Source organism: Magallana gigas, chromosome 9, assembly GCF_963853765.1.
Source record: "Magallana gigas chromosome 9, xbMagGiga1.1, whole genome shotgun sequence".
Taxonomy (NCBI): Eukaryota; Metazoa; Mollusca; class Bivalvia; order Ostreida; family Ostreidae; genus Magallana; species Magallana gigas.
In genome coordinates this window covers 18,035,728-18,058,033 of record NC_088861.1, presented here as the reverse complement: position 1 = coordinate 18,058,033, position 22,306 = coordinate 18,035,728, and the positions used below count along the sequence as shown (strand labels likewise).

The window sequence follows — 22,306 nt, the reverse complement described above, 5'->3', positions numbered from 1 at the left end:
AACCTCATACATGTAGTTATGAATATCTCTTTTTCCTATATTGCTTTTTATGTTTTAATCAACTAGTTTTAATCAAACACGGTTTAATACTTTAATAGCTACTTTGGCGGCCAAATTTAAAATGTCCTTTATATGTATACTTGGTATCAACAATTTGTTTTTAAAAGTTTCTGGTTTATTAATAGATCTTGAATTTATTAAGTTTTCTGAATATGTATTTTCTCTCTACTTTTTCTTAAAGATAGCTTACTAAAATATAAATGCATGTGACTGTGTGTGTATTCTATAACATGGTTTTGTAATGTGCCTTTATTTGTGTTTTATTTTTTGATACAGCCTTTTACAATATGTTGGCACACGCGTTATCAATAAAGCTGAATATACACGATATCCTGGTTCACTTAGCTGTTTTTCTAATAGCACACTGGTCAAATGGGTTTTGAACAGAAGATTGTTATAAATTGTTCTCTGTATATTCCTATGTAAAATTGGAACCCCAATTATGGTCCCATCATACCTCTGGGATCATAATTTGGATAACTTTGAAACTACACTACTAAAGAAAGCTTCGACACAAGTTAAAACTTGTATATTCAACTGGTTTTTGAGAAGAAAATCGTTCTCTGTATATTCCCATGTAAAAGTTCAAACCCCACTGTTGCCCCACCTTACGCCTCGGGATCTTTATTGAAAAGAAGATTGTTATAGATTGTTCTCTGTATATTCCTATGTAAAATTTAAATTCCCATTATGGTCCCACCATACCACCGGGAATCATGATTTAAAGAAACCTAAAACTACACTACCTGAAGATGATTCCACACAATTAACAGTTTGTCTGACCAATTGGTTTTAGAGAAGAAGGTTTTTAAAGATTTTTCTCTATAAATGCCTATGTAAAATTTTGACACCCTATTGAGCCCCTACCTTCCCCCAGGAGTCATGTTTTAAAAAACTTGAATCTAAACTACCTAATGAAACTTCGACAAAGTTAAAGCTTGTTTGGTCAATTAGTTTTAGATTTTTGAAGATTGTTCTCTATATATTCCTGTGTAAATATTCAAAGCCCGTTTATGGCCCTACCTTACTCCCAGGGATCATTATTGAAACAGAAGGCCCACTGGCCTTATCGGTCGTCTGATTAAATTAATCTAATTAAATAGTTCTTAATATTTCGGGATTGTTTAATTCAATTAACTTTCTAAATTGTAAGAAAAATATTGAAAGGATAACATACAGTGACATAACTTAACAAATCTCAAGTCCAAATCAATAATCGGTCGAAATTAGATCACCCTACCCTATATACTGCATATTCCTATTTAAACGCGAAGAATTAATATCAGCCTAAAATCGCGAGAAGCTTCTTTCGCGAATTTAAAAATCTGGCCATTATTTTCTGAGAGTTAAAAACTATAAGAAATAAGAAAAAATTTCCGCATTCGCGATTTTTTTTTCTCGTGATTTGATACAAACCAGCGGGATCGCGGTACTAAGTACTCGCATAATATAAGGAATTTAAAGTAATCATTAGAGCCCTATGCTAACACCATAACCTATGACCCAGGGGCAATTAACTAGGTACATCATAGTACTATGAACTATGTAGTTCGTCTGCTTAATATTCCTTAGCAAAGAATGCATTTTCACGCTATAATCATTAGAACCCTACCATAACTCAAGAACCCCTGACACAAGGCCATGAAATTCACAATTTTGGAAGATTTAGAGGCATTCTTGCTCATCGCCAGAACCCCTTACCCTTAGACCATGAATTTCAGAATGTTGGTACGGAGCTCAATGCTTATTACAATTATGCCATCAGTTTGACTGCTTGATGTCCAGGAGTAAAGATTTTTTTTAAATATTGCATTAATGTTGATGGCTTTAGCCCCAGCCCTCATACCCCAGGGGACAGGGGCCTTGAAGTTCAAATTGTACTTCATTTCACCCATAGATGCTATATGTCAACTTTGGTTGAAATTGTTTCAGTGGTTCCAGATAAGAAGCTTAAAATGTTCAACATTTTACGAACGACAAGCGACGAACGACGACGGACAAGAACATATCGCATAGATCACCTGAATGACTCATAGGATCTTAAACTTGAAACTACACTACCCGATTCCACATAAGTTAAATTTGTCTGGACATTAAGCTTTTGAGAATAATTTTTTTTTAATTTATATTTTCTTTTGTAAAAATCCAAACTCCCATTGTAATTCGTCCCACCTTACCCCCGGGTATCATTATTTGAAAAAACTTGAATTTACACTACCTGAGGATGATTCCACACAAGTTACAGCATGCCTGGCCAATTTTCAATTTAATATGTGTGGTTTGAATAGTGTCGAACTTTTAAGCGAACAATCTGATTACATCGTCTACTGTACACATTTTTATTAATTGTTCATCTTCGTTAGCCAAGGGTTTCTGATCCGCACCGCTTCTCACGAACCCTTGGTCTATCGTGCTATGAAAAGTCGGGATTTTTTTCCCTTAATTCTGATTGGGGTTTACTATCTATAAGTGGTCGACAAATAAAAAAGGGCATAACAAATCTCATATGACGTACAGTCTCCGTTCGTGATGTTTACTCATAAGAACAATGTTAACTTCCCTAGCAAGCATAGGAGGATCCAAAATACATATTCAGGTGGCTTTTGACTCACATGAATCTAAAGTTCTGAAACCACTTCCACCAGTAGAAATAATAGGAGACAATTTTGATTGGACCAAAAGACCATCTGCAATGACGAAAACTAGGCAAGTTCAGAGTTATCATTGGTTTTTAATGCTTGGTGTACAAAGAAGGGTTGTAAATTGTGACCTTCCGGATGATTATCCCAAGGCTGATATACTACATGTAAATGTACCCAACAGTCAATTTGTCCCTGATAGAGAATAGTGTGAAAGTTTAGAAAATGATATGGTTTTCCATATTGTAAAGGCAGCTACAAAGTACGTTCCAGCACTACAAGGTCTTCAGAAATGTGTAGTACTACCTGCAAATATTGATCATCCCTATGTTGAAGAATGTAGTAGGAAATCAAACTTCTCAATCTTAAACGTGTTCGATAAGAGCGAAAATAAATATGAAGACATAATTCCTTATCCTCGAACATATTCATGACAACTATATAAGCCACAGTTAAGGAGAAGATCCAAAAGTAATAAAAAAGAAGGTTTTTGGAGGAGATGTACTTACAAATGAGCGTGCTTACTCGGCCCAGTTGGCTATGTTGAACTCTCCCAATGATTTTGATAGATTGAAAGGGGTGATTCATAGGCCTGAGGGATTTTACAGGATAATGAATTCACTTGTGGTATACTCGTAGAGCAGAATAGAGTTTGAGTTGGCTTGTTCATTTCAGTTTCTATTTCAATTCAGGTGATTAATATTTTAGTGTTTATTATTATATATTATTGTTGTTTATTGTGTTTAGTGTTTGTTTTAGTGTTTTCGAACTTGTTGAATAGCTTTGTTTAATTTTCATTGTGATCAGGTGGGCTTGAAAGTTAAAGACCTCAATCTTGTTTATTTAAAGTTGGGCAACGCCAATTAAATTTCTTGTTCGTCAGACTAAGAATCTGATGAAAAATAAGTGTGGGTAGGTGATCTAATAAAATTATTTTTTTATAGGGTAATTCTTTAGGGAGAACATAAATAAATTTGACTGGACAATAATATTGTTTTTTTAACGATTTAAAGTACAAGGAATAGGGCAAAAAAAAGATCAGAAAAAGATCAGAATTACCTGGATATATAAATTTTATAATATTATTGGCAGAGTTTTGTTTAAATATGAGCTCGTTTGACGAGCAAGAAATTAAATTGGTGTGGCATTATATATGTTAATACTAACATAATTTCATTTCCTTGTTTTACTAATTATTCAATTTATTGTTAATAATTCAGTATTGCTTCTGTTTTCATGTTATTCTTTATCAAAAAAATATTTCTTTGTAATGAAGTTGATTACGTACTATACATGAGTTAATGATCATCTAGAAAAAATGATACCTATACAAATTTCTCACAAAACTTTAAAAACACTTTCAAACTAGAGGTACTGTGAGCAAGCTCACAAGTGATACCCCCCGCTAAGAAAAATTTAATATATAAACATTTTAATTATTGGTATACTGAGCCGGAAAAATTTCCATACATTTTTTTTTCCAAAAAAAAAAATCATCGGGGCAGGCCATTTTCAGAGAGACGGGGATGAGAGTCTAAAAATAGTTTTATGTGGCCTGACACAGGCAGGCTTTGTGTCAAATTTTAGCATCTAATATTTCCATAAATACAAGACATGACACAGACATAATTTAGCATTTTTCAAACAATGACCTTGAACTTTTTCAATTGACCTTAGGTCAAGGTCATGACACACCCTTAGGTCATAAGCAATCTTTGTGTGAAGTAAAAACTTCCAATGTTTCCCCATAAGAAAGATATGGACCGGACACGAATTTTGCATTTTTTCTGCCAGTGACCTTGACCTTTCCCAAATAACCTTGGGTCAAGGTCATGACACACCCTTCAATCATAAGCAATCTTTGTGTGAAGTAAGAACATTTAATGCTTCTCTATAAGGAAGATATTGACCGGACACGAATTTTGTACTTTTTCTGCCAGTGACCTTGCCCAAATGACCTAGGTTCAAGGTCATGACACACTCTTAGGTCATAAGCAATCTTTGTGTGAGGTAAAAATTTCCAATGTTTCTCCATAAGAAAGATATGGACCGGACACGATTGCATAGACAGACGGACGGACAGACTGGCAGGGTGATTCCTATATACCCAGCCACCCCCACCCCCCCCCAACTTTGTTTGCGGGGGGTATAATAACTGATGAACATTTACAAGTGCATGTTTTTATCAAAACAGTTTATCTCCTTTTAGGGAAATCTACAAAACCTTCTACAAGTGCCAGACAGCAAGAGATGGGGGATCTTTGTTCCAGCTGCGTTATCTTATCAACAGAAGAGATGTTCATGGTCATGACACAGTCACAGAGAGATTCGGGTATCGTTAATGCTAAAATCAAGGTCAAACCAATCTCTCTCTTTCTTTCTCTCTCTCTCTCTCTCTCTCTCTCTCTGTTTTCTCCAGTGAAAAAATGTTGATACTTACCATCCGCTTTGCTAATACATATGGACATGCATGTGTGAATGGATACTTTGTGAATATGACAGTTATTAGTTAGCAAGTTAATGTACTATTATAATCTTTGTGTTTTCATGATTCATCTTATTTGGTTGCATTTGCTTACGATTTTTTTTCCAGCACCTGGAATCATGATTAGTTGTAGCTGTAGAATATCAACTTGTGGCAGCATTAATCAACTTGTATGTTGAAGAAGCCTCAATTTTTTTAACTGGGCACCCTTTGTATTTGTTGAGGATGTTTTAGATGGGTATATATGCAGTGCATTTATGGATTACGTTGGAATGGAAAAATTGGAGTCCGACCCTATAAGCACCGTCCTCTCTTATCAACATGAAAAAATGAAGACAAACTTAGGTGGCTTCAATTCATTGGAAGACACATTCTGGAAGTCTACATCAAGAAAGGTCTAAACTATAACCACGGGTCACATACATTTAGGCATAATAAATAGAACCGAGTGAAAAACTACACGCTTAATGATCGGTGGATCATGCTCATAATATGCAAATTAATTTTCATTATACTTTATAAAGTTTCACCGTTATAGTTATTCTGTCTTTGTACCTGGTAAATTTACTTTGATTAATACATGTATAAAATGAGCAAATCTGCAGTTTAAAATAAAAATGAATTGAAAGTTGAGGTAGAGAAATTGCGACAATTTAGAAATAATAATAACACTGTCATTAAAATGTCCTACGTTACTTAATTAGTATTTCATAATAGAAAATGTTGGGTTTTTTTGCCTTACAGGATATGTTATCTAAAGGGAATATATATATTTTTTTTTTATAGGTACTGGTTTTTTTTAGAAACTAATGAAATGGAAGAAATGGACACCCAAAGTTCCCAACTACAGGCGTGCTACAATGCAGCAGAGGGGGTGTACACGTGTGAATGTAGCAAAGTGTACAAAACTCTGGGCCATTTTAAGAGGCATTTACAAAGTATCCACAACTGGACTTTTCCCCAGGAAGGCGAAACTGCCACTTGTACCAAGGACGGTGTTGCAGAAGCCAGAGCATCATTCATGAATTGTTCATTGATTCTTTGTGACACGTATGATGCCTATCAAAAGGCAGACGGCAATCGAATATTCCGCAACGCAAAGTTTGAAATGCTACTTGCAGATGCATTCCATCACACAAAATATAGATTGTGGCTTTGGAGAATTTTTGCTTACGAAAATGCACTTCTTTCCCCCCGTCAAGCCTTCGAGTACAAATGGAATTGTTGTTCTAACACAAATGGGAGAATTGGTAGAAATGTTTTACTTGTTGACATAAATGTTAATGCTATAAAGCAGAAGTCACGGTCTCAAGGTGCTAATGTGACATATGACAGTGCTAGAGTTATTGCAATTTCAAGCCAAGTACAAGATGACATTAAACAAAACATCATCAGACAATGTGGATCCCATTTTGGAACTGCAAGACCACCCGTCAGTAAAGTGATGGACATCTCTTTAATCATACAAGAAGCAGAAAAGGGGCAGCTCATGAAAACAATATTAGGTAATTTTTGCAAACTTTGTAGATCCATTACAAAGAGTTGTTCCTAAAATGTCCACAAATGGATAAGTGCACAAAAACAAAGACCTAAATTCGAACTTATTTGAAACTTTGTAAGGCGTGCAAATCAATATCTACTCTAGCTCTTTTACAATATATTAATTTACCAGATTGACAAATTATTTTGTACACTTTTATATAAACGCTAGGTCATTGTGAATTACATGCATCATGGATTATATTACAGGGGTATACGTTGAGCACTTTCAAGTGTTCCTAAAGATCTCAGGCCCCAGTATCATGAACCACTTAAAGCCTTAAGTCAGAATTTGTACTCATTGTCTTAATTTTTACCAACACCTTACTAGATTCTGGTAATATTTCAGTTAGCAATATCAAGTGATTAATTTAAAACTGTATGGATCACTGATTATATAACAAGCAGAGTTTAAATCCACTTCCTGAATTAAAAAAAATCTTACAACTGAAGTAATTTATTTTTTTAGTTTGCAATTATACCTTTAACATTGCTAATGCAATACAGCTGTACTTCGGTTTCTCGAAAGAGGATATCTTTGGCACCAAAGAAAGAAATTTTAAATTGATTTAGAAGTCCCACCTCTTTTTCATTGAAGAGTTTTACGCTTAATATTTTGATCCCTCAAATACCTTAGAAGTTTCCTCTTTCAATATTACGAAGTATGACTATTACATTAATAATGAGTAGAAAGAAATGAAAAGGACTTTTAAATAGTATTTGATGTCTTTAATTCGGGAATAAACAAATGCTTTTTTGTGCTTTTATATGATTGAAAAAAGCACATTTGGTAAAACATAGGTTTAGGATTTAAATGAACAAAGTTGTCAAAATTATATAACATTTACAATTGTTCTTTATCAATCGAAATCATTACTGTCATCAAAGCCATACATATCAATGTCTCCGAACACATCACTTAATATAGTGCATATCTTCTCTGAAAATTCATATGACCAAAATGGGCATAGTAGCCAAAATGTCATATGGAGAAAAAAGCTTGTCAGATTTTGCCACAATATCCTCAATCACATCGTCTGTTAGGCCATGCATCAGTTCAGACGAGAGCAATGGGTTGGAAATGGATAACGAAAACTTCAATGCCCATTTGTCTCTTAAAAGGACACGGGGTTTTTTTTGGTCTGATACAGTACGTTCCATACTAGGACAATAGATCTTCCTTTCCATTCGTGCTGGGTGCGTTGCTGGGCATGATTCACCACCACATTGGCACTCCTTTTCACAAACGTCACAACAGTTATGTAAAGGGTTGATGTCATCCTTGTTGAATTGCCAGCTGAACAAGATCCATAATGGCAATCCATAATGAATTACATTTCTTAAAAAGGAATAGTTGACCCCCATCCCTGCAGAGTTTGTGCAAATATGAACTCGGATAAGGCCATCCTGTGTCATATCTTTTTGGATTTCTTCCTTCAGAGTTTCTTTTACTATGAAACATGTTAAAGTATTTACAATCACTTCCTAGCACATCATCAAAAGCAGAGCATATCTTAGAGACTGTATGAATTGTCTAATAAAAAATCACATGTCTTGGGAATGATTCTTTCTCTGCCTTTAGTACATCAATTAGCCAACCAAATGTTGTGTGTAAATCTTCATTATTGGGAACTTGAACAGATGTTATTTTTATGTTTTCTCTGTCAGAAGATTTTGCAATCACTTCAGAGTGCTTACTGAAACATAGTTTGTTCAAAATTGTCCTCCTTTGAGAAGCTGATGAAGTTGCAGTCAATGCAGCAATGGGTACTTTAAGGCAATTTGATCGTACTTCTCCTATTCTGGAAAACCATTTCCGAAGGGGTTCTTTATCTTAACTGCCGATCCCCCTGAAAAGCGTTTAAAATAAAATTATGAATGTCGATTTAACCCGACTGATATTTAAAAAAAAAGACAAGTGATATACCCAAACAGTCCCCCCCCCCATGTCTTAGTCCCTTTGAAATTTCTTGACAGTGGTTAAAATATGTAACTTGTAGAGGTTAAATTGATACCAGTTTTCAAAGAAACAGTGACCTACCAATGCGTTTCATCCACCACAATCAATTTTATTTTCCTTTGGTACTCAGGTGTCTGCAACCTCTCGCGCCATTTTTTATCTCCCAAGAGCGCTTCTGGACTTCCAAATACAAAGTCATATTCCATTTTCGTTAGCTTAGGGTCATTAGAGTCCTTGTCACCAAAACATATAGCTGAAAATCCTAACTTTTGTAGTCTTTCTGTTTGTTCCTTCGTAATAGATTGCAATGGTGCAATAACGAGTAAACTCGAAGCTGGTATCAACAGAGGTATGCTCTCATATATAAGAGGTTTCCCGCTTCCAGTTTTACATCTTGCAAATAAAATCCGTTCCACTTAATATTGCACTAATTCCTACTCGCTTAATACGTTTCAAATCCTGAATATTAAAACGTTCTTTCAAAATACCCATGTCAATCATGGAGGCCGTCATATATTGTAAATAATGATGTTAAAGTACGGAAATTTTCATTGGCTGATTTATAAATAGGCTTAGAGATCACGTGACGTAAACAATCCCGACTTTTGATAGCACAATAGGCCAAGGGTGCATGAGGTGCGGATCAGAAACCCTTGGCTAGCGAAGATAGCAATTGTTTAAAAATCGAGTCTAAAAAATGAATTATATTCATACAAATAAAATCTTAATAATTCAAAATTATTTGTTTGCACACAATTACATACACTCAGGTTGGAGAGAGAGAGAGAGAGAGAGAGAGAGAGAGAGAGAGAGTTTTAAAAACACAGTATTGCAACTTTCGTATATGCAGTATAAGAATAAAGAATCTAAACATTACGAAAACTAACTACTTCATTGTTAAACATATTTTTATTTTCTTAAATAACAATGAAACCACATTGTTTTCTTGTCATGAAAGGAGCACGTTGTGAAACTCGTGGGCTGATTTGATTGACAGGGGAAGCAATGGACTCTGACATGATTGTATCTTAATGTGCAATTTAACGATAGAAATGTTCATTATATATGCAAACTACTAAAAAGTATCTTATTTAAGTGAATTACAAGTAAAATGCACTTAAGCCTTACTCTCTCTCTCTCTCACTCTCTCTCTCTCTTATGACGATCAATACAGTACCGGCAACGTTATTTTTTTACAATCCTATCCTATCGTATTGTGTATCAATCCTATCGTATCGTACGCGTGCGTGTATACTGTTCAATCGTGCGTTAATCCTATCCTATCATGCGTTAATCCCATCAGGTTTATCGTTTAATTTCAACAATTCTTCCGTTTATCCTATCGTGTTAATCGTTTCGTGCCTTTTCATAAGCAAGTAAATTTATTACTTAGTTGCAACTCTTTTGGTGCGCCGTATACGAATATTTATTGAACAAGAATTGTAAAATCCTCTCTAACATTCCGTCAGGATACTAATTTTTATAAATTTTTTAGATCAAAATTAACCAATATTATATGTAAATCATATCTGTTAACTTTGAAAATGAAAAACGAAGTTCTTAAGAACCAGGTAACATATTTACCTGTAGACCGAATTTGATAAATCGTACGCAGGGTGTATACCTGCGTAAACATTAACTTTTATGCAATATAATTTTGATGCATCATATTTTACAGAAACAAAACTATTTATGATATAATTAATATTTAATTAAAACCCGAGTTGTGTTTTGAACCCCTTATTTTCCGTGTGATATTTGATTTCAGGCTGAAATGTTCTCGGCAATCAGCTAGGGTGTGTGGTGATGAAAACAATGTTAACAAATCGTACGCGGAATGTGTATCTGCGTAAATATTTATTTAACCTGACTGTAATAATTTGTTTTTAATGCATCATTTTCTTATACAGAAAAAAATGTACCTATGATAGATTTTATATTTACTTTATACAATAGTTGGATTTATATAATTAAACCCGCTATTTTCCGAGTGATTTAATCTCGGGCTGAAATGTTCGCGGGGGTCGGCTAGGGTGTTCGGTAATGAAAACAATTTTAACAATACAGAAAATTTATTGATCATTAAAGCTCATAATTTTAGTTGAAAAAAAAATAACTGGTCATTTTTATACATTCTGTAAATGCAGCGATGCTTAACAACTCGGCAATTGTTACTAAAACGAAATTCCACGTAAATCTTTATATGTACGTGTTCTCTCTCAAATTCTGCCATTATCAGTTTGTTCGTAAATATGTTTTAAAGCGATCATACGTTTTTCATCGTTTATCCTTTCTTATCGTGTATCAATCCTATCATATCGTGCGTGCATACTGTTCTATCGTGCGTTTATCCTATCCTTTCGTGCGTGTATACTGTTCTATCGTGCGTTAATGCTATCCTATTGTGCGTGAATCCTATCTTATCGTTTATCTTGTAAAAAAAATAACGTTGCGGGTACTGTATATAATCAAACAATAACTATTATAATAGTTTCTTGGAATACAAATGATGTCTTAGCTTATATAGGTCGGGTACACTACCTTATATTGATAGCATTATTTAACACGAGACAGTATTTTCGGGAAACAGATCCTCCAATCCAACGAATGAGTTGCAATGCATGACGGTCTGCAACGTGTTTACGATTCAACAAACGCACGTGGTTTTTGCCTGTTTTAAACACAATATTTAATTGCTTGTCGGAATGTTTGTACATCTTGATTTTCACTTTAGAAGGTAAAAAGGAATGATTACGTACCATTAACTTTGTTCCATGCTCACATTGAAAAATACTCTTGTTTGAATTGATCAATTGTTGCTTAAAAATGGTCAGTATCAAACGAATGACAAACATACGCATACAAGTACAAACAGATTTTGATTTTAAAAAAACACTGCACAATTGTGTATTGGTGACTTTATAATTGTGCAGTAGAAATAAGTACAGGTAACTGTACATTTTTAACATACGTGAATAACCACGGTAGTAGAAATGCACAAATATACAAATGTAGAAGCGCAAGCTATGCAGCATATAATATTTTGTCCTTTAAGCATTCTGATGAATGTCCCTAAAGAAAATATCAACGCGCATTCTACTAATGTCCCAAATATGGGGTATCACGTAAAAAAACGGTACTGACAGCTTCTAATAGGACGTACATGTACCTCTCTTTTGAACATTGACAATGGGGTATTTAAATAGGTTAATATATAAGTCCTCATATACAATATTTTTTTAAATGTGAGCATATAAATTGAAGATCAGACATTATTGTCCTTATAAATTTCATAAATTCAGAAAAATCATTCAAAATGAGTTTTCAAAGGAAAATTCAAAATGGTATATATTTTCAATACGCTTTGTATTCACAGAAACTTGTAGTAGCCCACAATGCTTTGCAACTCATTCGTTTGTCGATAAAAGTAAACAGTTATATGGCTAATTTAGTATGCAAATATGTGCCGACGTCACAAAATATAGTGGCCTCGACCTGTTAAATGGCTTAATAATGATGAAATAGAAAAACTTAAAAAGATCAGGGAAGACATTTTTTCTGGACGTACCGATGTACTGATCCTATTGTCGGGATACTCGATAGCTGTGCTGTACTTTTACTTACAATTTGCGTTCAATATCTAAAGTCATGAAACAAGTATAAAATAAGTACACGGTAGACAAATATTGGTTTGATATTTATACCGGTAAAACATTTCTGTTACTTGTGAAAAATATGCACGTCAACAGTAGATTAATATTCCAACACAACAATTTCAGACTAGTTTTTCATTTCTTTTAGCTCGTCGAAACCGAATTTTCAGGTGAGCTTTTATGATCACCTATTGTCCTTTGTCCCTTTGTCTGTCTGAAGAATTTCAACATTTTTCGCTTTTTCTATAGTCTACTTTCTACAAAACATTTTAAGGGAATTAAATTCTAAAAATAATCGTTAAAGTATAGGACAAAAACTTCGACACAGTGACCTTCCTTTACTTTTTATCTAAGGAATAAGGAATTATTCTTTGAGTAGTATGAAGAAATCCAATACCGTTGGGAATGATCAAATCCGATAAAGCCCGAAGGACATATCGCAGGTTTTGCAATTTTTCGGAATTTTTTAAATAAAATCATTCTATACTCATAAAAAATGAAGTTTATAAACGTTTGCATAAAATATTCTGCCTAATTCGTGACTTTGAGAGCGATGAAATTCAAATATCGCGATATGCATATTTTCTCTCTTGATCTACCCGCCATGATATGTGACGTCATATGCGACCTCGAGCCAGAAGGTGCTGTTAGCCATCTTTGTAATTGGATTAGATTTAAACGACAATTAAAGTAATTATCACCAATTAAATTGCCGATAATGGGACATGATGGTGTTTTGTGCCTCCTGTGGGTGTTCTAGCTGTCAGAAATGGGGATTTGGACTGTTGTTATTTTTAAGTTTCCCTTACGAAAGTATGCGGAAATCTTGCGACAAATAGAGGTCTATCTGTCGACGAGAGGGTTTATAAATAAACATTCAATACATATATATCATTAATTATATGCTATATTTTTGTAATTATGTCTAAAACTTGTATGGAAGCATCCTCAGGTAGTTGTGAAAATCATGACTCTTGGGGGAGGGGGGCCACAATGGGGGGGGGGGGGGTCGAATTTTACATAGGAATATATAGAGTAAATCTTCAAAAACCTTCTTTTCAAGAACCATTTGGCCAGGAAATCTGAAACGTGTGTGGAAGCACCCTCAGGTTTGTGAAAATCAGGAAGCATCGTCAGGTTGTGTAGATTCAAGTCTGTTCAAATCATGATCCCCGGGGGTAGGATGGGGTCACAACGGGGGGGGGGGGGTGCAAATTTTCATGTAGGAATATATAAACTTCAGATATTGTTGATTCAAATTCGTTAAAATCAAAATTTTGAGGAGTAGGGTGGGGCCACATTGGGGATATAATTGTACAAACCATTTTAATTCATCACAAAAACTGAAATGTTATCATGTATTGTTTTACTTATATGCAAGCATTTTGACATATTGCTGATTCTTTAAAATTGCTTAGACTTTAGCCCCTGGACGATTCTTGGGCCTCACAAGGGGTTCAGAGTGTGATGTGGGTTTGTATATTCCGTTTTTAATCAATTGTTTAGGATCTTTTTGACAACTGCAATGCTAAACATGATATGACTATAAAATTATCTGGGAATGGATCATAAACACAAAAATATCGGGGTGGGGGGAGGGGTTTGACTTTTATTCATACAAGATCTACATGTAATATACCACATTGTCCACATATTTTTATTATGACTCCATTAAGCTGATTTTATCATGTCTCTTGTTGCTCAGGTGAGCGATAAGGCCCATGGGCCTTTTGTTTAGGTTGCTGACAGTACCTCTAGTTGATAATTATTTCAAAATGAAGGAAACAGTGGTAATGGTTGACATTAGGACGGATTTTTTTCTATATTCATGTATAGAGGTCACTAGCATAAAATGCGGTCCTTGGTCGATTTTTTAATTTGATAATAGCACTACAATACAAGGGCTACAATGTACCATTATATTTGTAATATATTTTAACGTCATCTATTACATCATTGTCACATTTAAGGTCCAAACTGTTTACCATAGTTTTTACCTGTATATATATTTTTAATCACATCAGGTGTCCATAGATTTATTTTTAGTACGTTAAACTCACTCAACTGGTTAGGCATTTAAATACCCGTGCTAGTGTAGTCAGTTTTGGGCGTAGCAGGCACCTGAGAAGGACATGCTGTCCTGTAATAGAGTTTGTCCAACAAAATATTTACATCTGAGTATTTTCTAACCAGGTTCTTCTCACTTCTGAGGTAAGAGAGTTTTATTTTAAAGTTTGTTTATTTTTCATTTCAGTTGCAATGACAGCCAAATTCCTTTTTGTGTTTTTGTTCATTTGTTCCATAAAGTTGTTTTAAACTTACCATATTGTTTAAGTCCATAAAAACTGGTAATGTTTATAAAGTATACAAAGTAACTGTAAAGTAACAATGCTCCGTAAACATTGTAAAAAGTGTGTATAGTAATTGCGTGAATTCAGTGTATAAGTAAACATGCTATTTGTATAATATATATAGTATGTGTAAAGTACAAGTATAAATTATATAAGTAAAACATGAGTAAAAGTATGCATGTATAATATAAGTAAATACATGTAAAGTATATGTGTAAAGTAATGTATATGTATGTGGAAAAACGTGCATAGAACAGGTTGGGATTCATCCCTCGATACCGCGATTGTCTCTGAAATGAGGGATATTTCCTTTTATGGTCACAATAAATATCTCGTGTATGCGAGACAATATTAACATCTTTTGTTATTTAAAGCAATGCATGCTTTATAAGCAAAAGCGCGAAATTTCTGATACAGTACATGTTCAGGAAGAGTTGACGAAGGATTCCGTGCCAGTAGATATCAGTTACATAGTCTGTGTGAGCGCCTTTTACCATTTGAAGACTTAGAAAAGGTATTTTTTTCATCCAACATCAGTTAAAATATGTATTTTAGCAAAACCTACGAAATTTATACGGTTTTTCTAAACTTACTTCTTTAGAACTTGACTTTGTCTTCCATTGCTGTTAATACCGGAAGCATGTGACTTTTTGATCATCCAATAAAAAGCAGTTTCAGATAAAATTTTCGCATCGTCTCATAAAGTAAGGCGTTCAGTGCGTGCTTGTTTTCAATAAGATATCCTGATAGTCTACTTTTAGCACAATTACCTCAGAAACCCATTACAAAGATAAACAATTAATTTGATAAATACGTTTTGTACAAATATATGACACATTCAACGTTTTTTCATAATATTCTAAGATTTAAAAGAAGTTTACATTTTTTTTATATTTCATTTTCTGAACTATTGGTAAAATAAAGTGAAATTCTTATACTTTATAATTCTTTTTCCATTTCAATATGGTTTTGTACAAATAAACAACACTATCAACGGTCTCTTATGAGAGAGAGAGAGAGAGAGAGAGAGAGACAGACAGACAGACAGAGAAAAAGAGAGACAGACAGAGAGAGAGACAGACAGAGAGAGACAGACAGAGAGAGAGAAAGAGAGAGAGAGTAGGTGAGATAGAAATTTATATTAAATGCATATAACTTTATAATAGGAGAGAAATGCCACCCAAAAGGAAGCAGTGCAGCTGCAAGGAGCACGACACCTACTCCAATGGGAAGGATTTTGTTGTTTATAAAAACGATGGGAAAAAAATTAGGAAGAGTGCAACTGAAGCTCTCATAAAAAACGGTTTACTATTCTACCATTCTACATATATTTGCAATGCTTGTGCCTCATATGCAGAAGAGAATCTCTGTAAAAAGAAGAAAATAACGATAAGGGAATACCTTAATGATTTTTTAGAAGGTATTGAATCTGGCATGTTTACTGAAGAAAGTTTGGGTAAAATAGCAGGCAGTATAGGGCGTTTTTTGGCAAGACAGGTTGCAGAAGATGCCACATCATGTTGCAATGAATACAAAGATGCAACCTTTATCCAACAGCTCAATTTTGATGGTAAGATGTAGTATTGAAACATAAATAAACTGAAGAAGTGCTAATAAATGATACATTGAGCTATAGTAAAGGTAGTATTGAAATTTACTTTTAGATTGGATGCAAAAACGCAACTCAGTGCTTTTGAAATTCGTACACGGATTATCTGGGGACACAGTTTTAAGCGTGTCCAAGGTCAGAGCTGTGGAGCAGCTGTACTATGTGTGAAATGGCAGTTTTGTGGCACCTTTCAGTTTTGCGAATTTGCTGATGCTGTATTTTGCAACAGGCAGTAAAACGGCAGTTTCTTTGTTGTCCTCGGGACTGCCGTGTGGATCATACTCCACGTTACAGGTATACGCCTATAGCTTGGTTTAAAAAAAATATATACACAAATAAAATTAATTGTTATTTTCATTACCATAATATACAGTATTTTGTCTCATAACACATGAACAGAAATGGCCAAATGAGTTATATCATTGCGATACAGGGGTAAACGTGTAAAATAAATGATTTATTATATTTACGTAATTCTAGCGTTGGATACAAGAGCATGGGACAATGAAGCTGGAATGCCCAAAAGATTTTGACATTGTCACATTCTTTGACAACAATCAGGTTAAATTATATATTATGATATTTATTCATAAATACATTTATATATGCAGGTGTGCAAATCTCTTCCAGGTTTCTTTTAAATTTAAATTGCCCAAGATGATTTCAATATGTAATTCAAGTGCCGGTTTTCCAATCATTGCATACTTTTAAGTATCATAAATTATATACAGATTCTGCAGAGAAAATGGAGGGTGCAGTATGACTTTAAGTCTACTGCAAGTGTTTTTACAAACATAATCCATATCCTCCCTGATAAAAATAGCACTCTACAGGAGCAGGACCAGTTATCTCCATGCAACTGGCTGCATGCGTCACAAGGATGCAAGGATGTGCCAAGAATGCTAATGGAGCATCAAACAAAAATGAATGAAAACTTCCGGAAATATAGGTATTATGAAATAAATATTTATAAAAATATTAATTCTTACCATATTTTGAATAATTATCAATGAAACACACAATAAAAATATATCTAAAAATATTAATAATTCATAATACAGAGACCAATTCATTGGAAATAAAATAGAGAGTGTTTGGGAGGAACATAGGTTGGGGACAGACCATATAGATGGCAACGACGTTCGACTGAAAATTAGAACGGATGAAAGGTGTGTATATTATACATAGTATATCATTGTTCAAATTTTTTTTTATCAATGACATGCCATAATAACCTACATTCAATCTATCAAAGATATGCTTTCATCGGGTCCCAACACCCGGCAGAGCCACCCACTGTAGTGATTGGGGAGCCTTGCTTCGAAAACCCCTGCTCGTATGACGCAATTGATGAGGTATATGGGTTACCTAACATCTTTTTAATTGTTTGATAAAATAAAGTAAACAACAGTATGAATATATAACAGAGGAAATTCTGGTGCGCAAAAACAACAGAGGAAATTCGAGTGCGCATGTATAGTGTTTGTTTTATGCATACTTTTGAATAAATATTATTACAGGTTTTTAGTCACATATCAGACCTCACAATGTGTGGAGACAGGAAATGGACAATTCTTGGCTGTGACGCATTGCCATTCACACTTGGTGGGTCATGTTTTAACATATCCGAAATTTTAATGAACTAAAATTTACTTCCTTTAAACTCAACAATGCGGTACATGTATGTAAAAATCAATAATAGGTAGCCGTTTGATTGATTCTTCGTTCCTGTGTCCAACATGCCAGAGGGAATTTACCGACGAACATAGTTTCGATCAACATCGAAACCTGTCGGATCATTCAACTGGCCTTAGGATCGATGAATGCAAAAAATTTAAGAATTTACTCCTCATACCAGGTAGTTTAATATTAATTAACACAAGCACAAATAAATCTATAATTATTACTGCATATGTGCTTTCCAATAAAATTTATATATTATACATGGTACGTAATATGTACTCATGGTTATTATTTTTTCATCCTTTCAGGACTGGGTCATTATGAAATTAACATGGTAAAGGGTGTAGTTAATTTCCTGTGGAAAGTCGCATTTGAGGACTTAGGCAAAATGTTAGGGTTTAAAAGTCCTAATGCGTTAGCATCGTTACGTGCTTGTACAGGTAAAACATGTATTTCATTGCTACATTTATGTAAGCAAATTAAAATTATATTTGACCATTTATGATACCTTTTATTTTGATCATTCTCTAAAGACCACCACAAGAGCTGGCAGGCATTACAAATATTTCTGCATGCGGTGTCTGAGGAGCTTGTCACACCCTATGTGCAACAGTGTGAGAGTACCCACATCCATCCATCATTGAGGGGGTATTACGAATGGCTTCAGTCGTCTCAGCTAACCCCAATGTATGAATTTATGCGGGAGGTGGTATTTACTTACTGCCTCTCCATCCATGTATTTAGAGCAGGTGTAAGGCGCAACAATGCTGATGCTATTAATTGTAGCAAAGGAAAGTTTGCGCCTCTATTTTTTGGTCTAAATATGCCTTTTTACATGGAAACATATATAAGGGATTCCTTGACTCGTATACAATGTCCGCCTGAAGTACTTGCGTTCATTGAGAGACATGAATCCTACAGCTTATCGGGTAACGAAAGCAAAGGTGAAGGTGGTGACTTCGTGCTTGAGGCCAAAAACAGGGAAACAAAAAGACTTGTACCCTCTGGAGTCCCCACCAATCAAATATGGACCAACATTTTTCGAAATGTTGACAGATTAAGTAAGGTACCTAATAAGCATAAATTTCTTGCCTAATGAGATGAAGATCATATTGAAACACTGTATAAACCTCTGGTAATTGTCAAATAATTCCTATGCATCTTAATTGTCCTTTGTTTAATTGCATACCAAATTCAATGTTTCAGAAAGAGGCGGCAGCGATACGGGTTTTACATAGATACAATAACTTATGCTACATTCATATCAATATATATTTTAAATAGATTAGATCACAGGTGTACAAGCTACAGTTGAATCCTAGAATCCTCTAGTGACACAGATTACACATATGCTGTTGATTTATCCAGGGAGATATTTGAATTCAGGTAAACATTTTAAAAGCTTTAAAATCATTATAAAAGATGTTTTCATTTAATTTCATTTAAATTGTTTTTGGTATTTATTTTAAAAGGAAAATGGTACGCAGCAGCAGATGGCTTGCCTCACGCACGATGATCAGTGTTGGTGGAGTCCGTCTGGATGAGGAACTCGTACATTTCTCCAGAAGATGCCAAGATAACATGAAAGATTTCTTGGAATCTGCTGGCAACGACCTTTCATCCAGGCGCAAATACCAACCAATATTTGTTCTTCCAGAGGAGAGGGAAAAACACCAAGCATTGGACAACCAGACTAGGGCATCATTGATTAAAATGGCGGAACATCTTCTGGACAATATGAGCCTTAGTCTGGTATTGTCCTATAAAGAAAGGTGGAAGACTATTAAAGTAAAGCCCAAGCCAGTCATCATTCTCTTTCTGGAAGAACTAAGAGAGTTGGACAAGTAAAGAAGGTAAAATCATAATCAAAATAAACATCAATTTATTTCTTCCCTCCAATGCTGAGGGCAAAACCATTCGATCTTTGACAGAGCCCTTTGGCTCTTTGCCCTTAGGTGAAGGCAACGGGCGTGAACCCACAAGTTGCACTTTGGTTGGGAGCATCCCACCCAAAGTGCCCTTGTCCTCAGCTGGCCCTCTCCACACATGCGGCACTTGTCCTCCTCCTCGTAAACGGAAACCGTTTGTGTTGTTGCATCTTGCTGACATACAGGCCGTGAGGGTGAAGGGTATCTAGGTCCTGTTGAGGGTCCAGGCTGTGTTTGTTCAACAGAACTTTGCTGTGGCTGATTTTTCTACATATTAAAGAATACCAATATAATAACATTCCTAATCAACTAAGAAACCTAAAAAAATTACAATTACATACTATAGCCAACATGATAAAAGAATCTCTTTTATTAATATCTTTGTTGCAAATTGTTGATTAAAATGTAAAACAGTTCTTACCTCTGCTGGCAAGCCATCACTCCGGTAGAGATACCTGTTGTCAGAGTTGGGTACATGTACCTCAACTCTGACAGGTGCCCCCGTCACTACATGCAGCTCGTGTGCCTATATGAATTTATTACACGTGTAATATAAATATGCAGTCTTAAATAACTTTGGTTGATATGTTTTAAAAGCAATATACTACTTAAAATTACAAACCTTGGTGAATAACGTGTTTTTCCTCCTACTTAGGGTTTTGGTGATGAGAGACTGCTTCTGCAGTCTCACAACCCCCGACTTCACCTTCAGTGGTTTAAGGGACACCACCCCTTTCTTAGAAACCTTTTCCTAAAAAAGGGTACATATATGAATTGTAATGGATTTGTGTATTTATAATGACAAACTTTACGCAGTTCATTGGAAAAGGAAGGGGGGGGGGGGTGGTGGGATAAAGTGAATACTAACGATTTGAAAGGTTACATCAATATATTACAACATGTTATGAAAAATTATAAATGCACGATGGTTTGAATGGATATATTTTTTTTTATTTCAAGAGAGCTATATCAATGGCAACAGCACCCACCAACCCCCCCCCCCCCCCACCCCACCCCCACCCCCGAATTTTCCCCTTTAAACAGAAAGTAAAATATTTTTTTTATTATACAGAATTTATCCAAGACTATTCTTATATGTTTAATCGGAAAACGATTATAGGAATACTATAGAAAACGGATAACAAAAAAGCTTCTTGTACTGTTGATTTTTAGCAGTAACAGTTCGCCGTACATTGATCATGCCATAGAAAAAGTAAAAGATCAAATATGATTGGTTAATTATAATCGTCACTACTAGGTGGCGATTCAAAATGGAGGAATGACATGCAAACTCTTCAGGTACCTTTTGATTTCAACATGTTTATTGTTGTTTGTGGTCTTAAACACCTTTTTGGTATAAATATTTCTCAATATCCATTAATTATACATCGTTTTTATAATTTTTTCTCTTACACATAGTCAGTTATATGTGTTCGACTTACCACACTTGCTGACATGCTGCGAATGTTCTTCAGATAAACAAAACGGTCCGAACAATTGCAATGCACGAAAAAATCCCGCTTTGGCGCGACTTTATTGTGAACATAAAAGGAAATATCCCTCATTTCAGAGACAATCGCGGTATCGAGGGATGAATCCCAACCTGTAGAATATAACCCCAATGTATGGTATATACAGTTATGAAATGTATACTATTAATAGATCCCAGTATTCCAGTATTCCAGTATTGCAGTATTCAGTATTCAAGGGAGTCAGCCTTTAGAAAAATGGAACCACCATAATAAGTCACCATTCAACTATTCAACAGTCAAGATTCACCAACTTTGGCCTGTCTTACACGGATACACGGACGGATGGTTTTGTGAGCCCACCGAGGCCGCCATTACGGACCAGCCAATAAGTGACATACAAAAAACTTAAATATAATTCTATGTAAAAAACTGAATTACAAGTATAACCAAATGTATTGAACAGTATTAAAATTTAGTTAATTATTCAACTAGTTATTCTTTCTGACAACCAGCACGGCCAATCTGTGACAATTGGTGTCAGAAGTGGGATAGTAGTAATGTAACACAGAGCTGTTGTCAGAAACATATTCATCTTATTAAAAGAAATCAAATATCTGTATTGTAATTGAAAAAAAAAAAATAATTACAATTTTTTGTAACTGTATTAATTTTGTACTTCGTGCGCATTTACAACTTTTTACATAATATTGTAGAAAAAAAAGAAATTTGGCGGTTTACATTGCTACTGGGATCCAGAAGTGAATAAAAGTGAATTCATCAACAAGAACTGTCCTTCCTTGGAATGTGAGTTTGAGGATCTGGTCAGGAAAGTGAAGTTTCAGCTGTTTGATTACAGACTTAAACGGTAAAGTTTATATTCAAAAACTGTTTAGTTAGTCATCTATAGGTACTGTGTCGCCCAAATTT

At 34.7% G+C, this 22,306-nt stretch overlaps 2 protein-coding genes and 3 long non-coding RNA genes across 9 annotated transcripts in view; 2 read left to right on the top strand and 3 right to left on the bottom strand.

The window, feature by feature from the left end:
* LOC105340102 (uncharacterized) overlaps window positions 1-22,306 on the bottom strand; it is a 285,888-nt gene that overhangs the window by 179,289 nt on the left and 84,293 nt on the right. The gene's annotated exons all lie outside the window — the stretch shown is intronic.
* LOC136271667 (uncharacterized) overlaps window positions 1-22,306 on the bottom strand; it is a 35,679-nt gene that overhangs the window by 1,213 nt on the left and 12,160 nt on the right. The gene's annotated exons all lie outside the window — the stretch shown is intronic.
* Window positions 14,300-21,975, top strand: LOC117690891 (uncharacterized). Its single transcript, XR_010709366.1, has 2 exons — window positions 14,300-14,547; window positions 21,570-21,975. It is a non-coding gene; the product is annotated as an uncharacterized lncRNA (long non-coding RNA).
* On the top strand, window positions 17,821-19,181 carry LOC136271969 (uncharacterized). Its single transcript, XM_066072596.1, has 4 exons — window positions 17,821-17,901; window positions 17,999-18,154; window positions 18,288-18,419; window positions 18,513-19,181. Exons 1-4 carry the CDS (start codon window positions 17,844-17,846, stop codon window positions 19,073-19,075), a joined length of 909 nt encoding a protein of 302 aa, XP_065928668.1. The 5' UTR covers window positions 17,821-17,843; the 3' UTR covers window positions 19,076-19,181.
* LOC136271968 (uncharacterized) lies at window positions 19,949-20,673 on the bottom strand. The gene is made up of 3 exons (XR_010709887.1): window positions 20,530-20,673; window positions 20,329-20,433; window positions 19,949-20,174 (listed from the first exon to the last, which is right to left on the bottom strand). It is a non-coding gene; the product is annotated as an uncharacterized lncRNA (long non-coding RNA).